The sequence below is a fragment of the Taeniopygia guttata genome, chromosome 24 (genome assembly GCF_048771995.1).
Source record: "Taeniopygia guttata chromosome 24, bTaeGut7.mat, whole genome shotgun sequence".
NCBI lineage: Eukaryota > Metazoa > Chordata > Aves > Passeriformes > Estrildidae > Taeniopygia > Taeniopygia guttata.
In genome coordinates this window covers 7,088,084-7,100,985 of record NC_133049.1, presented here as the reverse complement: position 1 = coordinate 7,100,985, position 12,902 = coordinate 7,088,084, and the positions used below count along the sequence as shown (strand labels likewise).

At 57.6% G+C, this 12,902-nt stretch overlaps 1 protein-coding gene across 12 annotated transcripts in view; it reads right to left on the bottom strand.

The window, feature by feature from the left end:
- Positions 1 to 9,004, bottom strand: part of CADM1 (cell adhesion molecule 1) — a 132,420-nt gene extending 123,416 nt beyond the window's left edge. For 5 of the 12 annotated variants that reach the window (XM_030291032.4, XM_030291030.4, XM_030291036.4 and 2 more), the window contains exon 1: positions 8,834 to 9,003. In XM_030291032.4, the coding sequence (XP_030146892.1) occupies positions 8,834 to 8,942 (109 nt within the window). In that variant the 5' untranslated portion in view covers positions 8,943 to 9,003. Of the gene's footprint in view, positions 1 to 8,833 lie in introns of all 12 variants that reach the window. The other 7 variants (XM_030291028.4, XM_030291031.4, XM_030291040.4 and 4 more) reach the window with 3 other exon arrangements.
- Between the last annotated feature and the right edge of the window lie 3,898 nt (positions 9,005 to 12,902).

Here is a 12,902-nt window from a genome sequence, read left to right as displayed (position 1 = left end):
TCCCTGCCTTCGGACAGGAGTTTTACACCCCCACAGACCCCATCCTCCATGGAGAACTATTTTCAATTCCTTATCCTGCCTTGTCCAAAGAAGTCAGATTTAGAGGGGTGCAGTGCATGAGGGGAAGGAGAGGAAGAAGCAGCGGCTTGTGAATACAACAGGCTGTCCACAAGATATTTATTCTCGTAGGAACTTAAAATGAGTCACTCTGTAGGAAACACTGAAATCCCATTTAATAGGACTGTTGCTAAACCTCCCCCTTCCAAAAGAGGAGTGAGATCAATAGACCCACCCAACCTCAACACAAAACAGAGTATCCCAAACTTGAGAGCTGGACCGACCTTCCTGAGCTGCATTCCGCACACATCATGTTGTGTTAACATGAAAATTTTGGATCCAGTTTGCTAATGAGAGCCTGGAGGAGTGAGCCATCCTTTAACTCTGCATCCAAAATTCTCCCAGAGTGATTTAAGAGCCACAGCACTGGGTTTGCTATAAAGCCTCTGTTTACAAGGCTCCTCCACGGATTCCTACAGAGCAGTAAGTGATTTGCCTCCAAGTATTTCCTTTATTCCTGGTCTCGGAGCGTCTCCCCCCTTCCCTGGCGATGTCTGAAGGGAACACTGTTAATCTCCCGTCTATCCCACTTTAATCTTCACCCTTCCCAGGGAGAGGCACGACTCCGCTCCTCGTGCTGAGGAAGCAATACCTGGCAGTTATGGATTCAGGGAGTTGATTAAACCTGCACCTTCTGTTAAAGATTCTAGGGAACGATTAAGGCTGTAAGACCTTTAAATCGAAGGAAAAGCTGTTTGTGTGGACAGAGCTCAGCAACCTCAGCGTGGGATTCGCATTCGGTGGTTCTGCCTACTCAGGGATGAGTAACGTCTCCTCTGGAGCCACCCACGGACCAGGAGCTGAGGAAAACTGGTCTCTAACTATGACAGGGCAAGAAAAGCCACTGTGTATCGTGACCCTGCAGACACAAACTCTGAATGATGCGAGCCTTCATTCCAAGCAGTCCATAAAATCACAGTAAACGAAGTGCAGAAGAGAAAAGTGCCAAAGGAGAAATCACACTCACATTTTATGCACCAAGAGAAATCTTCCCTGCATCCAGCCTCCAACAGTGACTAGGGACAAGGAGCAGGAGCAGGTTACACAGGTTCTGCTCCATCCCAGCACGAGTCACCGCAAGCACCTACACGAGGCAGAGGTGTCACAGTGCCTGGCTGCTCTGTTCCAGACCCGGATCTGCTCTGCCTCTCGCCCTGCAGGACAGGAATCCTCCTGGATTTCCCAAACCCGGGATGTGGAGCGTGGAGAAGCATGCTGCTTCTCCGGGCTGCACAGAGCAGCAACAAACGAGGCTGGCAAAGGAACCAATCTGCCTGCAGACCCAGAGCTGCTGTCAAGCCAACACCAGACAACTCTTCCCAAGGCAAGCAGGGGTTTGGCTCTGCTCGTTCCTGCTGAGCCCACCCTGGAAAAGCTGCCTGGCTCTGAGGAGTCCTAACAAACCAAGCGTCCCCAGCAGCTGCGCCTGACAGCGCTGACGGCCAGTGATGACAAGTGTTCAGGGCTTTGATGTTGTCAGGCAGCTTCCCCAGCGCCAGGGAGCCCAGTCAGGCTGTCACCAGGAGCCGATAACGGAGACGGCATCGCTGGGGATCTCGGCACCCCCACGGCACCCGGAGCCCTCCCCGGGCAGGGCGGGCAGAGACCGCGGCACGGGCTCTTCAGGAGCTGCTGACACCCAAACCAGCGCACAGGCTTCCAGCCTAAAACAGCCTGAGAGTGCATGGCAAGGCTGTCCTCAAACAGCTGAAAGCAGCACCTAATTCCATACAGAGGGGAAAAGCAGGAGGGGTAACCCTTGGGAGCTTCCCTACTTCCACCAAGCTTCTAACATCATGTCTGTGTTAGCCAACGCGAATGAAGACGTCAGAGAGGCAATGGGAGCACGGACAAAGAGGTCCCACCATGTTTCCAAGGAAAAAAGCTTAGAATGAAAATGCAAAACAAACCCAGCTACAGCAAGAGCTCTCTACATGTGGATTTTCCAGGTTCCCATTACTATGAAACCATTTAGGATTAGTGGAACAGCCTCAGAACCAAACTCCATGGAGCAACAGAGGGTTTCTGTGACCACAGGCAGTGCAGGTGACCCTACACATGCTCTGCAGCACTGCCAGCACTAAAAACTGGGGTGGATGGATGGGTGATGGATGGATAGATGGATGGATGGATGGATGGATGGGTGATGGATGGATGCATGGATGGATGCATGTCCACTTGCACCCAGCGAGCACAGAGAAGCCTGGAGAGAAGAGAAGCCTTTGCAGCTGAGCCAGCAGCTCTCCCCCCTGGTTTGACCCAGCTGGACCATTTCAACACCTCTCCACAGACAAAGGGCAGCTGCTGCCCAGTTACCCCGTACCACAGCAGGGCAGCGAGGCAGGAAGGGCTCTGCAGAAAGCCACCGTGCTCTTCCAAGGTCAGGGATGTACTGGCATCACGGAGCACATCCCAGAGCAGCAGCTCTGTGATAAATGCATGAAGTGAGAGCGCTCTCTCTGCAGAATTAGGGACAGATGTGCCTCTGCTTGGCTACAAAACCAGGGCCGTGGGGGCACAGGGAGCCTTTATTTCTGTGTGTTAGCCCAGAGGCTACGCAGAAAGTTCCCTTTCCAGCCCAGGTCTCACAGAGCCCGACTCTGCTGCAACCCCAGCTCCAAAGCTGAGCACGACTAATGTTGAAAGTGCTCTGCCAGGGAAGCTGCCAGGCAGCCTCATTTAAAAACAGGGAAGCAGCAACAAGCAGTTCCTCATGCTTGATCCGATTACTCTGATCTCTCTTTTGACGCTGCAGACTCAGACTCGTATTTCTATTGCTGCACGGGGGGAGAAGGGGAGGGAGGGAATGTCACTTTGCTGCTCCATATTTCTTTCTTCCTGTCACACTTTGGAGAGGGGATATACACTGCAAGAGCTGGACAGGAGCGGGGGTCTGGGGTGCACCCACCTCTCAGATGAGGTGGTCCCAGGACCCCCCTGGGCCCCCACCCACAGTACCAGCACTCCCAGAACAGCCTTGCTGGAGCTTGCCAAGCCCCAGAATGGCCTCATGCTGCCCATGAAAAATTCATTTCTATAAAAGCATTACTGCTCTAACAAAAAGGTCTGTTTCTGCACCAAATGTGAGGTCTCTCACGTCCAAGAGTCATCACATTTGGGATCAGCACCCAAGTGCACCTCTCTGAAGGGAAGGCCCCACTGCAGAGGTCCAGAGACACAGGCTCGAGAGCCCTGCTGACAACGTGGGGAATGCAGTGACATTTCCAGTCTGGAAGCAGACCTTGGAGGAGATCACAAATCAGATACAGGCACTCACTAACTGCTCAAAGAGGACACCACGAGATCAGAACAGTTTATTCCAGATGTAACCTGAACCCCGGGGTTTATCCACCCCACTCCTCCAGTCTGAGCACAACCTTAAGAGGCAACATGACCCTGTAGGCAGCCTTGGCTCTGATGGCATCTCCCTGATCTGCAGGGAGATCTCCATCCCCCACGGCTGCCACCGCTCAGCCAGGGGCTCCAGAAAATGGGACATTTCCTAGGGAAGGCTCAAACCAGGAGTGTAACTGCTGAGGGCAAACTTCACAGCTGGGATTGGCAGGAGGAGAGTTTCCAACACAGCTTTTTCCCACTGCCAGATGCACACCTGGGCTTTACAACATACTGGCAGTCGTTTACTGTAAAGAGACTATTCCCCCTCCAACGCTGGCACCTGGCTGGAACTGCCACCAAGAGGGGAGGGGGGACCTGGGCTGTGTCATTTGGGCAGGACCCACAAACAGGGGCAGGACAGAGCAAACCCACCACAGACCTGCCAGCAGGCAGCACCTCTGTGTGAGACTGTCAGCAAACCGACAGCACCGAGGAGCTGCCAGCACTTCCAGGGAAAAAAAAACACCTAAAAAAGCAAAACTAAAGACATTTTCCAGTTAAGCTACAGCCCACAAAAGTTTTTTATCTCTGAGTAAAGAGATGTGCCTAAGTATCTCTTTGATCCCTCAGACTGGAACTTAATGGGGTATCAAATATTCTTCTGATTCACCTTGAGAATTTGGTAAGGGCAGAGTCTTTGTAATGCTCAAGTTTTTCAACCACAGAAGAACACAGTAAATTAAAACCACACCACAGAGTAAAAATAGCCAGCCCAACCCTACAAAGGGACATTGTTGGTCTAAAATAGCCAGGAGTGGAGGACAGCAAATGTCCCTGGTACAACCCAGCCAAGTGTTTTAAATGCAAGCAGCCACCAGCCACATACTGTGGGTGAGCATGTGGTGAGGGCTCAGCAACAGCTCTGAGAACCCCGAGAACCCAATTCCTTGGAGGTCTGTATTCCTTGTTGGAATTTGGAATGGGTGAAAAGGACTGACACAAAACTCAAGTCTTCAGAGCCTCATCCAGCAGTGTACCATGGTTTGCAGGCTCCCCAACACCCAATTCAACATCCTGCAAAGATCTGAGAGCCTGATGGACAACACAGCAGGAAAACCTAGAGGTTCAACAGGTAACGAGGACACCGGGAAGAAGAAAAACTGTTTCCACAGCAGAAAAGGCTGAGAGCAGGCAGTGGTGGCCACACATGGGCAAGGCCATCAGAGGAGCCGCCTGCAGCCACAGTATGGCAGCCTGGCTCACCCTGCCCTGGCAAATTAAAAGCTGGAATAACTAAATGCAGCTCGTGGCATAACCACAAACGCGGCTGATCTCAGTGGGGCAGGGCACTGCGTTTCTTACCCGAGCTGAGAGCAAGGGAAGCCTCGTGGCATCTCCCTGCCACACGTCCAAACCCACCCTTCTCCCCAGCACGCTGCCCCGAAGCGCTGAGCCCACGCTGGGCGACCTTCAAAGCTTTTGTGCTGGAGCTCCCCAGGAACCGCAGCACAGCTGCTCTCTGCAGCGTGCAATTACACCCCGGGAAAGAGACTGATTTATGGAACTTAAACAAGTACATACCACTCCTAATTACAACATTCCACCTAGGGTCTCTCCTTCATGGCAGGTTTCCACAGCGTCCCTTTATTTAGCGCCGGTGGGTTTGCACCTCACAACGTCCCCCGGAGGAACAAGCACACCTTATTTTTTTTAACAGGTAGCATCCAGTTTCTCAGTAGACACCGGCTGTGTGTCCAGCTTTGCTTGTGCTCTCAAACCACTGTGTCAGGTATTCACTTCCTGGCTTGGCTCCAGGGAAGGCTGCAGCCTCACGCTCCTCTCCTGGAGCCTGCTCAGATCTGGAGCCGCAGGCAGGAACCGAAATGTCTGGATACAGGAGGGAGCCCCTGCTTTCCTGACAGAAGTACCACCAGAACCCAGACGAGGAACAGGTTGTCAAAACCCCTTTACAAAGTCTGACAATAATCCCTAGAGAAACAGCCATTCAAGAGAAACATCCAGAAAACTCTGCCTACATTCAGGGTTCGCTTTTGATGAGCAAGATGCGCTCTGAGGAGCGCTTGGATGGTCCATTCAACCAGAGGGTGTATCCGGGTTGGAACACAGGCTTTACTCCGTGGCCTCAGGCAGACGCAGGGTTAAGGAGCTGACCCATTTTCCACCCAGCAATAGGGCAGAGCTCACCGGTGGCACAGACACGGCCCCACCGGTCCTGGCAGGGCCGGCGGAAGGCTCGCCAAGCGCCCGGCTGACGGAGCCAGCGCCGTTTGATTACAAAGCCTTCTTTATTTACACACCAGCAAAGACAGCGCAAGGCAAACAAAGGCGACGGCAGCGCAGCACCAGCAGAACGCCGCTGGTACGGCCGGGGGTCCCCGGGGAGCGCGGCTCTTCTCGGCCTCCTGTCACCGCAGCCACCTCTGCGCTCCGACAGCGGCCACCCGTGCCATGGGGACACCGGCAGCGCCCATCCCGGCCACGTCCATCCAGCAGCGTCACCCCGGGGATGTCCATCCTGCAGAAGGTGCCGACAGCCGCCCCTCCTCAGAGCAGAGCAGAGCAGAGCACGCACGGAGCAGAGCGATCTCCTCGCCTCCCTGTTCTCAGGAGCCTCCTTGGCAGTGGTTTCAAAGCAGATTGTCGTGCTTATAAACCTGGGCTCAACTGCCTACATGCAAGACAAATGAGCCCAAGCTGCAACCCAGATGGATCACTTTATTCCCCAGCCCCTTCCCCGCCGGTGTTTGCGTCGCATGCAGAGCGCAGCGCGTGTTGCTGAAGGCCGGGGACGGGCAGACTCGCCTTGCTTGCATACAAAGGCTCCCTGGAAACTCACTCTGTGTTTACAAAGGAGCCTGGCTCAGCGCAGCCGCGCTGGGAACGCTCGCTGCCTTCATGGGGGGCTTCTCCCGGGCCGCTCTGGCATGGGCAGACACGCAGGCTGCGGCCACAACCGGCCCTGGGCAGCCCCTCGCAGCTCCGTGCCACGGCCAGGTCGCGGCTCCACGCCAGCGCCGTCTCCAACACCTCCTGAGGCTTCTGCTGGGAACTTCTTCTCCCTGAAGTGCCGAGTGCCGGTGCAGCCAGACTCCGAGCTCCAGCCCAGCTCTGCCCACGCGCCTCAGAGCGAGCCGAGAGCGCTCCTCAGCCCTCGCCCTGCTGCACAGGGGCATCAGGAGCTCCATGAACCGCGAAGAATCGAGAGCTGCTGGAGAGGAACCACAGAAACACACGGATCCACCCGATCGCACAGGCTCGTCCCAAAGCCAAAGCCAGCCTCGCTGCTGCCTTTTGCCGTTCCAGTCGCCTGGGTGAACGGAGGCAGCAGAACCCTCAGCCGCACCGGCAGCACGGGGTGCCACCACGGCGGTGACACAGCGCTGGCACCGCTGTGCCTCGGGTGGCAACCGTGCAGGAGACACAACGACAGCACTCTGCGCTCAGCGCTGACGCTGCCACCTCACGCTAATTCTCTTCGCAGAACACTGAAGCTAACACTGTTAGCTTGGAAAAGGGGGAGAATGGGGGGAAAAAAAAGGAAAAAAGGTCCTCAACTGTAAGAAAATTTTACCTAAATGCAGACAGTCTGGGATTTTATCCTGCAATTCACAACACAGCACCGCAACCACACAATATCTGTCTTACCACAACCTCAGCTCACGCCGTGCGGTGCTTCTCACCCCGGAGCACGGGTCAGGCACAGCCACTGCGAGCAGCATCCAGCCCTGCTTTTGTTTCCCTTCAGCAGCTCTGCGATCCCAACCCACAGTTCCACCCGTTGGCTGGGCAGCGCTGAAAACGCTGAGCCTGCCGGGGATCACTCTGACCTCCAGCTAAAAACTGCTCTTAGAGAATTTGAGGTGAGCAAGACAGCAAAACAAAGGATGAACGCGGCCGTTCTAGAGCTGGGCTCGTATTCCCAAATCTGGGCGTCTCTCAGTAGCAGAGTCCCCAGGTCACACCGGCGGGGGACTCAGCAGGCAGCGAAAAGCACCGAGCACACAAACAGCACCTTGTGACGAGACATCGGAGAAGCTACAACACAGGGACCGCAGGAGCCCCGGGCGCGGGGGAGCCGGGGCGCTTTCCCGGCTCGCAGCTCCAAGAGCCGCCGCCGTGGCTCCTTCCCTTCGCTCCGGCTCCCCGGAACGGGCTCGGGGCTGCGGAGCGCCGGCCTCGGGGCAGAGCCGCCCTTCGGGGCAGCCGGGAAGAGCAGCCCTTGTCGGGGACAAGGAGAGCGGCAGCCCCGGCCCCGTTCGCAGGGAGAACAAGCTGAAAACGACCCCGGCGCTCTCCCCCCACCAGCACCCCACCAAAAAGGCCGCCCGGGAAGAGCGGGGAAGGCATGGACATGTACACAGGCTGTGAATAAAGCTCTTTGTTCGCCGGGCTGGCTTCGTCCCCCCTTTCCTACGAGCGGGATTCAACAGATCGTTCAATGGCCTCTTGTTCTTCCCGAACATCCCGGACACAGCACCCGCTCCTACGGCCGCGTGGCCCCGTGCCGCCCCACGGACATACTGGAAACGCGAGCGGCGTTAACGGGGATGCTCGAACCGAAGCCACCGGACACGAGCGCAGGTCGCCGCTGCGGCTGCCGCGCTCGGCGGGGCGCGATGCCAGGCGGGGTGGGGGGCTCGCCCAGCGCACCGGGGACACCGCACCCCGGGGGTGCCCGGAGAGGACCCAACCGGCCCCGCTCGGGGAGCCTCGTTAGCCACATTGAACTAGCGCCCGTTCCAGCGGCAGCGCCCGAGCCGGGCGATCGCCCCGAGCGCGCCCGGCTGGGCGGGGGGCGCGGCTGCGGCAGGGGGCACCGGCGGAGAGAGGAGAGGAAGGACAGAGAGGGGCGGGAAGCGAGGACGAGGGAGCGAGAGAGAGGAAGAGGGAGAGGGAGAGCGAAGCGTCGCGCAAGTTCCACTCAGATTCCAACAGGTTCCCCGCTCCCGCAGGGGTGCAGCATCCCCGCGCCGCCGCAAACACCGGGGGGGCGGAGAGGGGGGAGATAGAGGGGGCGCGCAAAGCAATTAGTTTTTAATTGCGGGGCCGCTGATGACCCCCCGGGCGGCGGGAGAAGCCGCTTCCATGGAAACCGGCAGCGGCTGCCCGCGCCGCGCCGCCACGCGCGGGTGAGCCCGCCCGCCGCTCCCGCCGCCGGGGGCGCTTCCCCGGGACCACCGAGCGCTCCGGGCACGGCGCGGGCCGAAGGAGAGCGGGCGGGCTCGCCCCGGACCCGCCGCAACCCGGAGGGCCCGAGCGCCGCCGCGATCCGCGAGCGCGACCCTCCCTCCCCGCGCCGCCCGCCCCGGTACCGCCCGTCCGCGCGGTTCCCCGTGCGCTCCGGCCGCGTCCGTCCTACCTCGGGGGATGATGGCGGCGGCGGAGAGGAGCAGCAGCAGCAGCGGGAGGAGCCCCGGGGCGCCGCCGCCGCTGCCCGCGGGGCCGCTGGGCTGGGCGCGACCCGCCATCGCCGGCACCTGCCTCGCTCTGCCGCCGCCGCGCGCCGCCCGCCGCCCGCGGGAGATGGCGCGTCACGGGGCGGGGACTCGGCGGCACGGCCCGCGCTCCGCCCGCGCGGCCGGGGCGCTGCGGCCCGGGGCGGTGCGGCCCGACCCCCGCCGGTGCGGCCCGACCCCCGCCGGGCGGGCGGACAGCGCCCTGCCGGGGCCGTGCCCGCGCTCCGCCAACCGGCCCCGCACCGACCCCGGGCCCCCACCGACCCTGGGCTCCGCACCGACCCCGGGCCTCACCCCGTTCCCGGGCTCCGCACCGACCCGCAGCTCTCACCCCGTTCCCAGCCTTCCCCCTTTCCCGGGTGTGTGTCCCCCTCCCGGGGTGCCACCCTTCCTCCCGCGGTGCACGCCCGCCAGCGCTCTCCGTGCCGGGATTGTCCCCCGGGCATCCCCGCGCTCAGCAGCGCGCGGTTCCCCCCGTGTCCGTGCCCCTCTCTGCCCCGGGTGGGACCGTGTCCCCCCGCGGGACCGTGTCCGGCCCCGCCGCTCCCACCGGAGCGGGCCCCGCGCCGCTGGAGGCGGTGTTGAGCCTCGGCGGCTCCGGGGGAGCGGAGGGGCCGGAGCCCACGAGCCCCCCGGCGGCGGCGAGCGGGGCCCGGTAACCGCAGCCCGGCAACCGACCCGCCTTGTCTGCGGATTTCTCACCCACGCAACGGATTTAAACGGAGCAAATGAGCAAGTGAAGCCCCGGAACTGAGCCCTGCCGTTCCCCTGAGCGCTCAGCTGGAGCGTAACACACGGGAAACGGAGCGCCCGGGGTCACCGGGGGATTCATCCCGCCCGGGAGGGGTCCGAGCGTTCCCCCCACCCTGGGCACCAGGAATGGAACCACAGAATCGGTGACAACGGGTCCATGCAAGCGTTAATGGAGCAAACGCAGAGGATGTCGAATATTCCCAACCTTATTAATTAGGCTATTCCAAGTTAACCTGAGGCAGGTGAATTGTCAGTTCAGCTTCATCATCCCAGATCCTGCCAAGCTTGAGGTTAAAACCGCCCAGGGCAAGCACTGAGTCACACTGTGGGGCTGGAGAGAGCTTTCACCCTTTGGAATGTGAAACCAAGCTGGTTTCACACCCAAGAGAACCCAAAATGGTGCTGCGGGGGACTTGGTTTGGGGCATCACTCCTCCCTCTATCCCCACCTCCCCATGCCACTCTCAGTCTCCCATGATGACAAGCCTTTCTGCCCCACAGCATGCCAAACATCTGTTTCCCCCCAACAGCTAGAGTTTTGGGCCACCATAACCATGATAATTCCGTAACTAAGGCAGCTTCACCCCACTTAGTGAGAAAGCACTTGTCTTGCACTGGGACCCCAAATTCCCTCCTCTCCAGGAGGACTCCAGCCCCGCTAAGCACAGCAGAGCAGCTCCGCTGGCTGCTGTGCCATCCCAGATCCGGGTGTCCTGTGTGCCTGTCCCTAAATACCCAGTGCAGCCCCCCTGCACGGTACCACACATTGCGACCCGCTGTGCTCAGACATCAATTGAGAGACAACCCACATTAACTAAACAGGTTTATAATAATTCAAGTATTCCGAGGGTGAGGACAATAAGTAGTAGGAAATACAATTTGCATAATAAATATCAATATCACAACAGCTAAAGCAAACCATGACAAATTATCTGCTGGTAAATGGCCGGGAGATTATAGAATGCAAATTGCAAATCCTGAACTCCAGGAAATGACTTCCCTGACCTCCCGCGTCTCGCTCGGCAGACGGACGGGGACTCGGGACGGGCTCAAACTGGCGATGCTCCTGCTGGAGACGTCTTAGTGCCTTCCATTATGCATCAACTTTAATTTCAAGAGGAAAGCGATTTCCTCTGTCCTGGAAGCTTAGCCTCAGATTATTTGTCACAGGGTGTTTAGCAGTGATGCTGCTGCAGCACGAGGCCCGTTGGCAGTGATTGAAAGCTGCATTAAATCAAATCACCAGCAGCCAGGGACAGCACGGAGCCAGGAGCGGCACTGGGAGCGCGGGCACGGGGCTGGGGCACGAAAAACCACAGAGAATGAACTGACCCACGAGCACGGGGGGTGTAATCGAGGGTGTTGGGGGATGAGGTCACCCCTGAGTCCTGCTGGCCGAGGGGGCACTCACTCTGAGACTCACTCGTGCCAGGGATGCTGCAAAGCCCTGTGCCAGCTCTGGAGCAAGGCTGTGGCCCAGGAAAACCCAAGGGCCAGCAATGCCTGTGGATGCCTCTCCAGAACTTTGCATAAGGGTGAGGAGAGGAGCCAGGGACAGAGGAGAGCTCCCAGGACGCTGCTCTGAGCTGTCAGCAGTGAGGGCTGTAAGTGCTGCATCCCCTGAAATCGAGCTGTCCCCAGGCCACCAGCTGCAGCTGTAGCCATGCCCAATCCAAAGATCAGCTTTCCTTGCCTTGACATGGGTCAAGAGCGGCAGGAATTCCTCCTGGGAGCCTCACCCGTGCCACCTGGGGACCCTTCCCATGTGTCATTCTGGCTCCCCCCGCTGCGGTTTAGCACATCTCAAAGACCAGATGGTGTTTTTGCATTTTAAACCAAATAAGCCATTGTTTGTTAATTCAGCCTTTAAATCAGAGCAGAAATGAACTTAAAAATGAGAATTCCAATCTGTGGTATAATTCCAGAGACAGAGCCAAGCCCCACAGTTTAAGACACAGAGAGAAAAGCAGGAGAAGGATCAAGAAGATTTGTGCTCTATCCCCCTGTGCCCAGCACAGGACGGTGGCTTGGACATGCTTGGAGTGGCATTTGGAAGCAGGATGAAGCCTTAGATCCATGGATGAGCAGCAGCTGCTGTCAACACACTGGGCCAGGGATTGGAACAATCCTGGTGCAAACTGGTGCCAGGACTGCCACTGCCACCATTGGGAATGGTCTTAGGGGACACAGCATCACCCAAGGGGTGGCTAATTACAAATAACTGACACTAATTACATCCACTGCAGACGAATTTACGGTAGGAGCCGTTTTGGGATGGGATTACAAAACCAATGATCAATTAGTTCCCTTTCCTTGGTTTCACGGATGGACAAAGGGACCCAAAGTGCTGCTCCCTACATCCCTACGTGTAAGAAGGGAAAAAGAACCCGAAGCCACCCAGGTTTTCCTGGCGATCCCACAGAACTCGTGCAGGTACAGCAGGAGTTGCCATCCCTGTGTGGCTCTTTGAGCCTCACTTTAAAGGTGCTGCAGAGCCCACGACCAAACTCTTCCCCCACACCTGGCAGTGTTTGTTCTCTCACCATTTTCTGTCAAGAGAAATAAAACAGTTGTCGATCTTGGGCAAAGCGCCGGCTCTGAAATTTTCAAAGAGCTGCATGGAACTTTAGCCACACAATTCACATGAAAGCGGTGCGGGGCTAAATCCTGTGTAACTCTTTGAAAATGGAGGAGTTTTGTCAAAAGGAGTCTGCAGAAGAAATAATCAAGTTATAGCATTTCGGATTTAATGCCTTGACTAAAATACATCTCAGCCGGGTGTGCCGTGTCCCCTCCTCCAGCAGGACCCCCAGGGGGACCACAGAGCTTCTCCTCACACCTGTGCCCAGCCTGGGGGGCTGAAAATGCCTCTTTTAGGATCAGGTAAAAGTGCAAAGCCTAATTTCCAGGCTTTCATGTGCTGTGACAAAGCTGTCGTTGGCCACACTCTCCCTCTATAAATTCAGGGTTTAGTTACAGCACAAATCGCTCCCAATATATTTTATTTATCTGCCTTCCACTGCAATGAGCAGGGAATTTGTTCAAAGTTTCCAGAGGTAAAATGGAAGCTGAAGCTCAGAGCTGTGCCAAGGACAGAGGGAACGTGGGGCTCTCCAGCTCCATCAGGACTGCAGCTCTGGTGGTTGGTGGCCAGTCCTACCACCCTCTGTACCACCACACATGTACTGGGCCCCTGCTGCAGTCACCAGCTTTTCACACA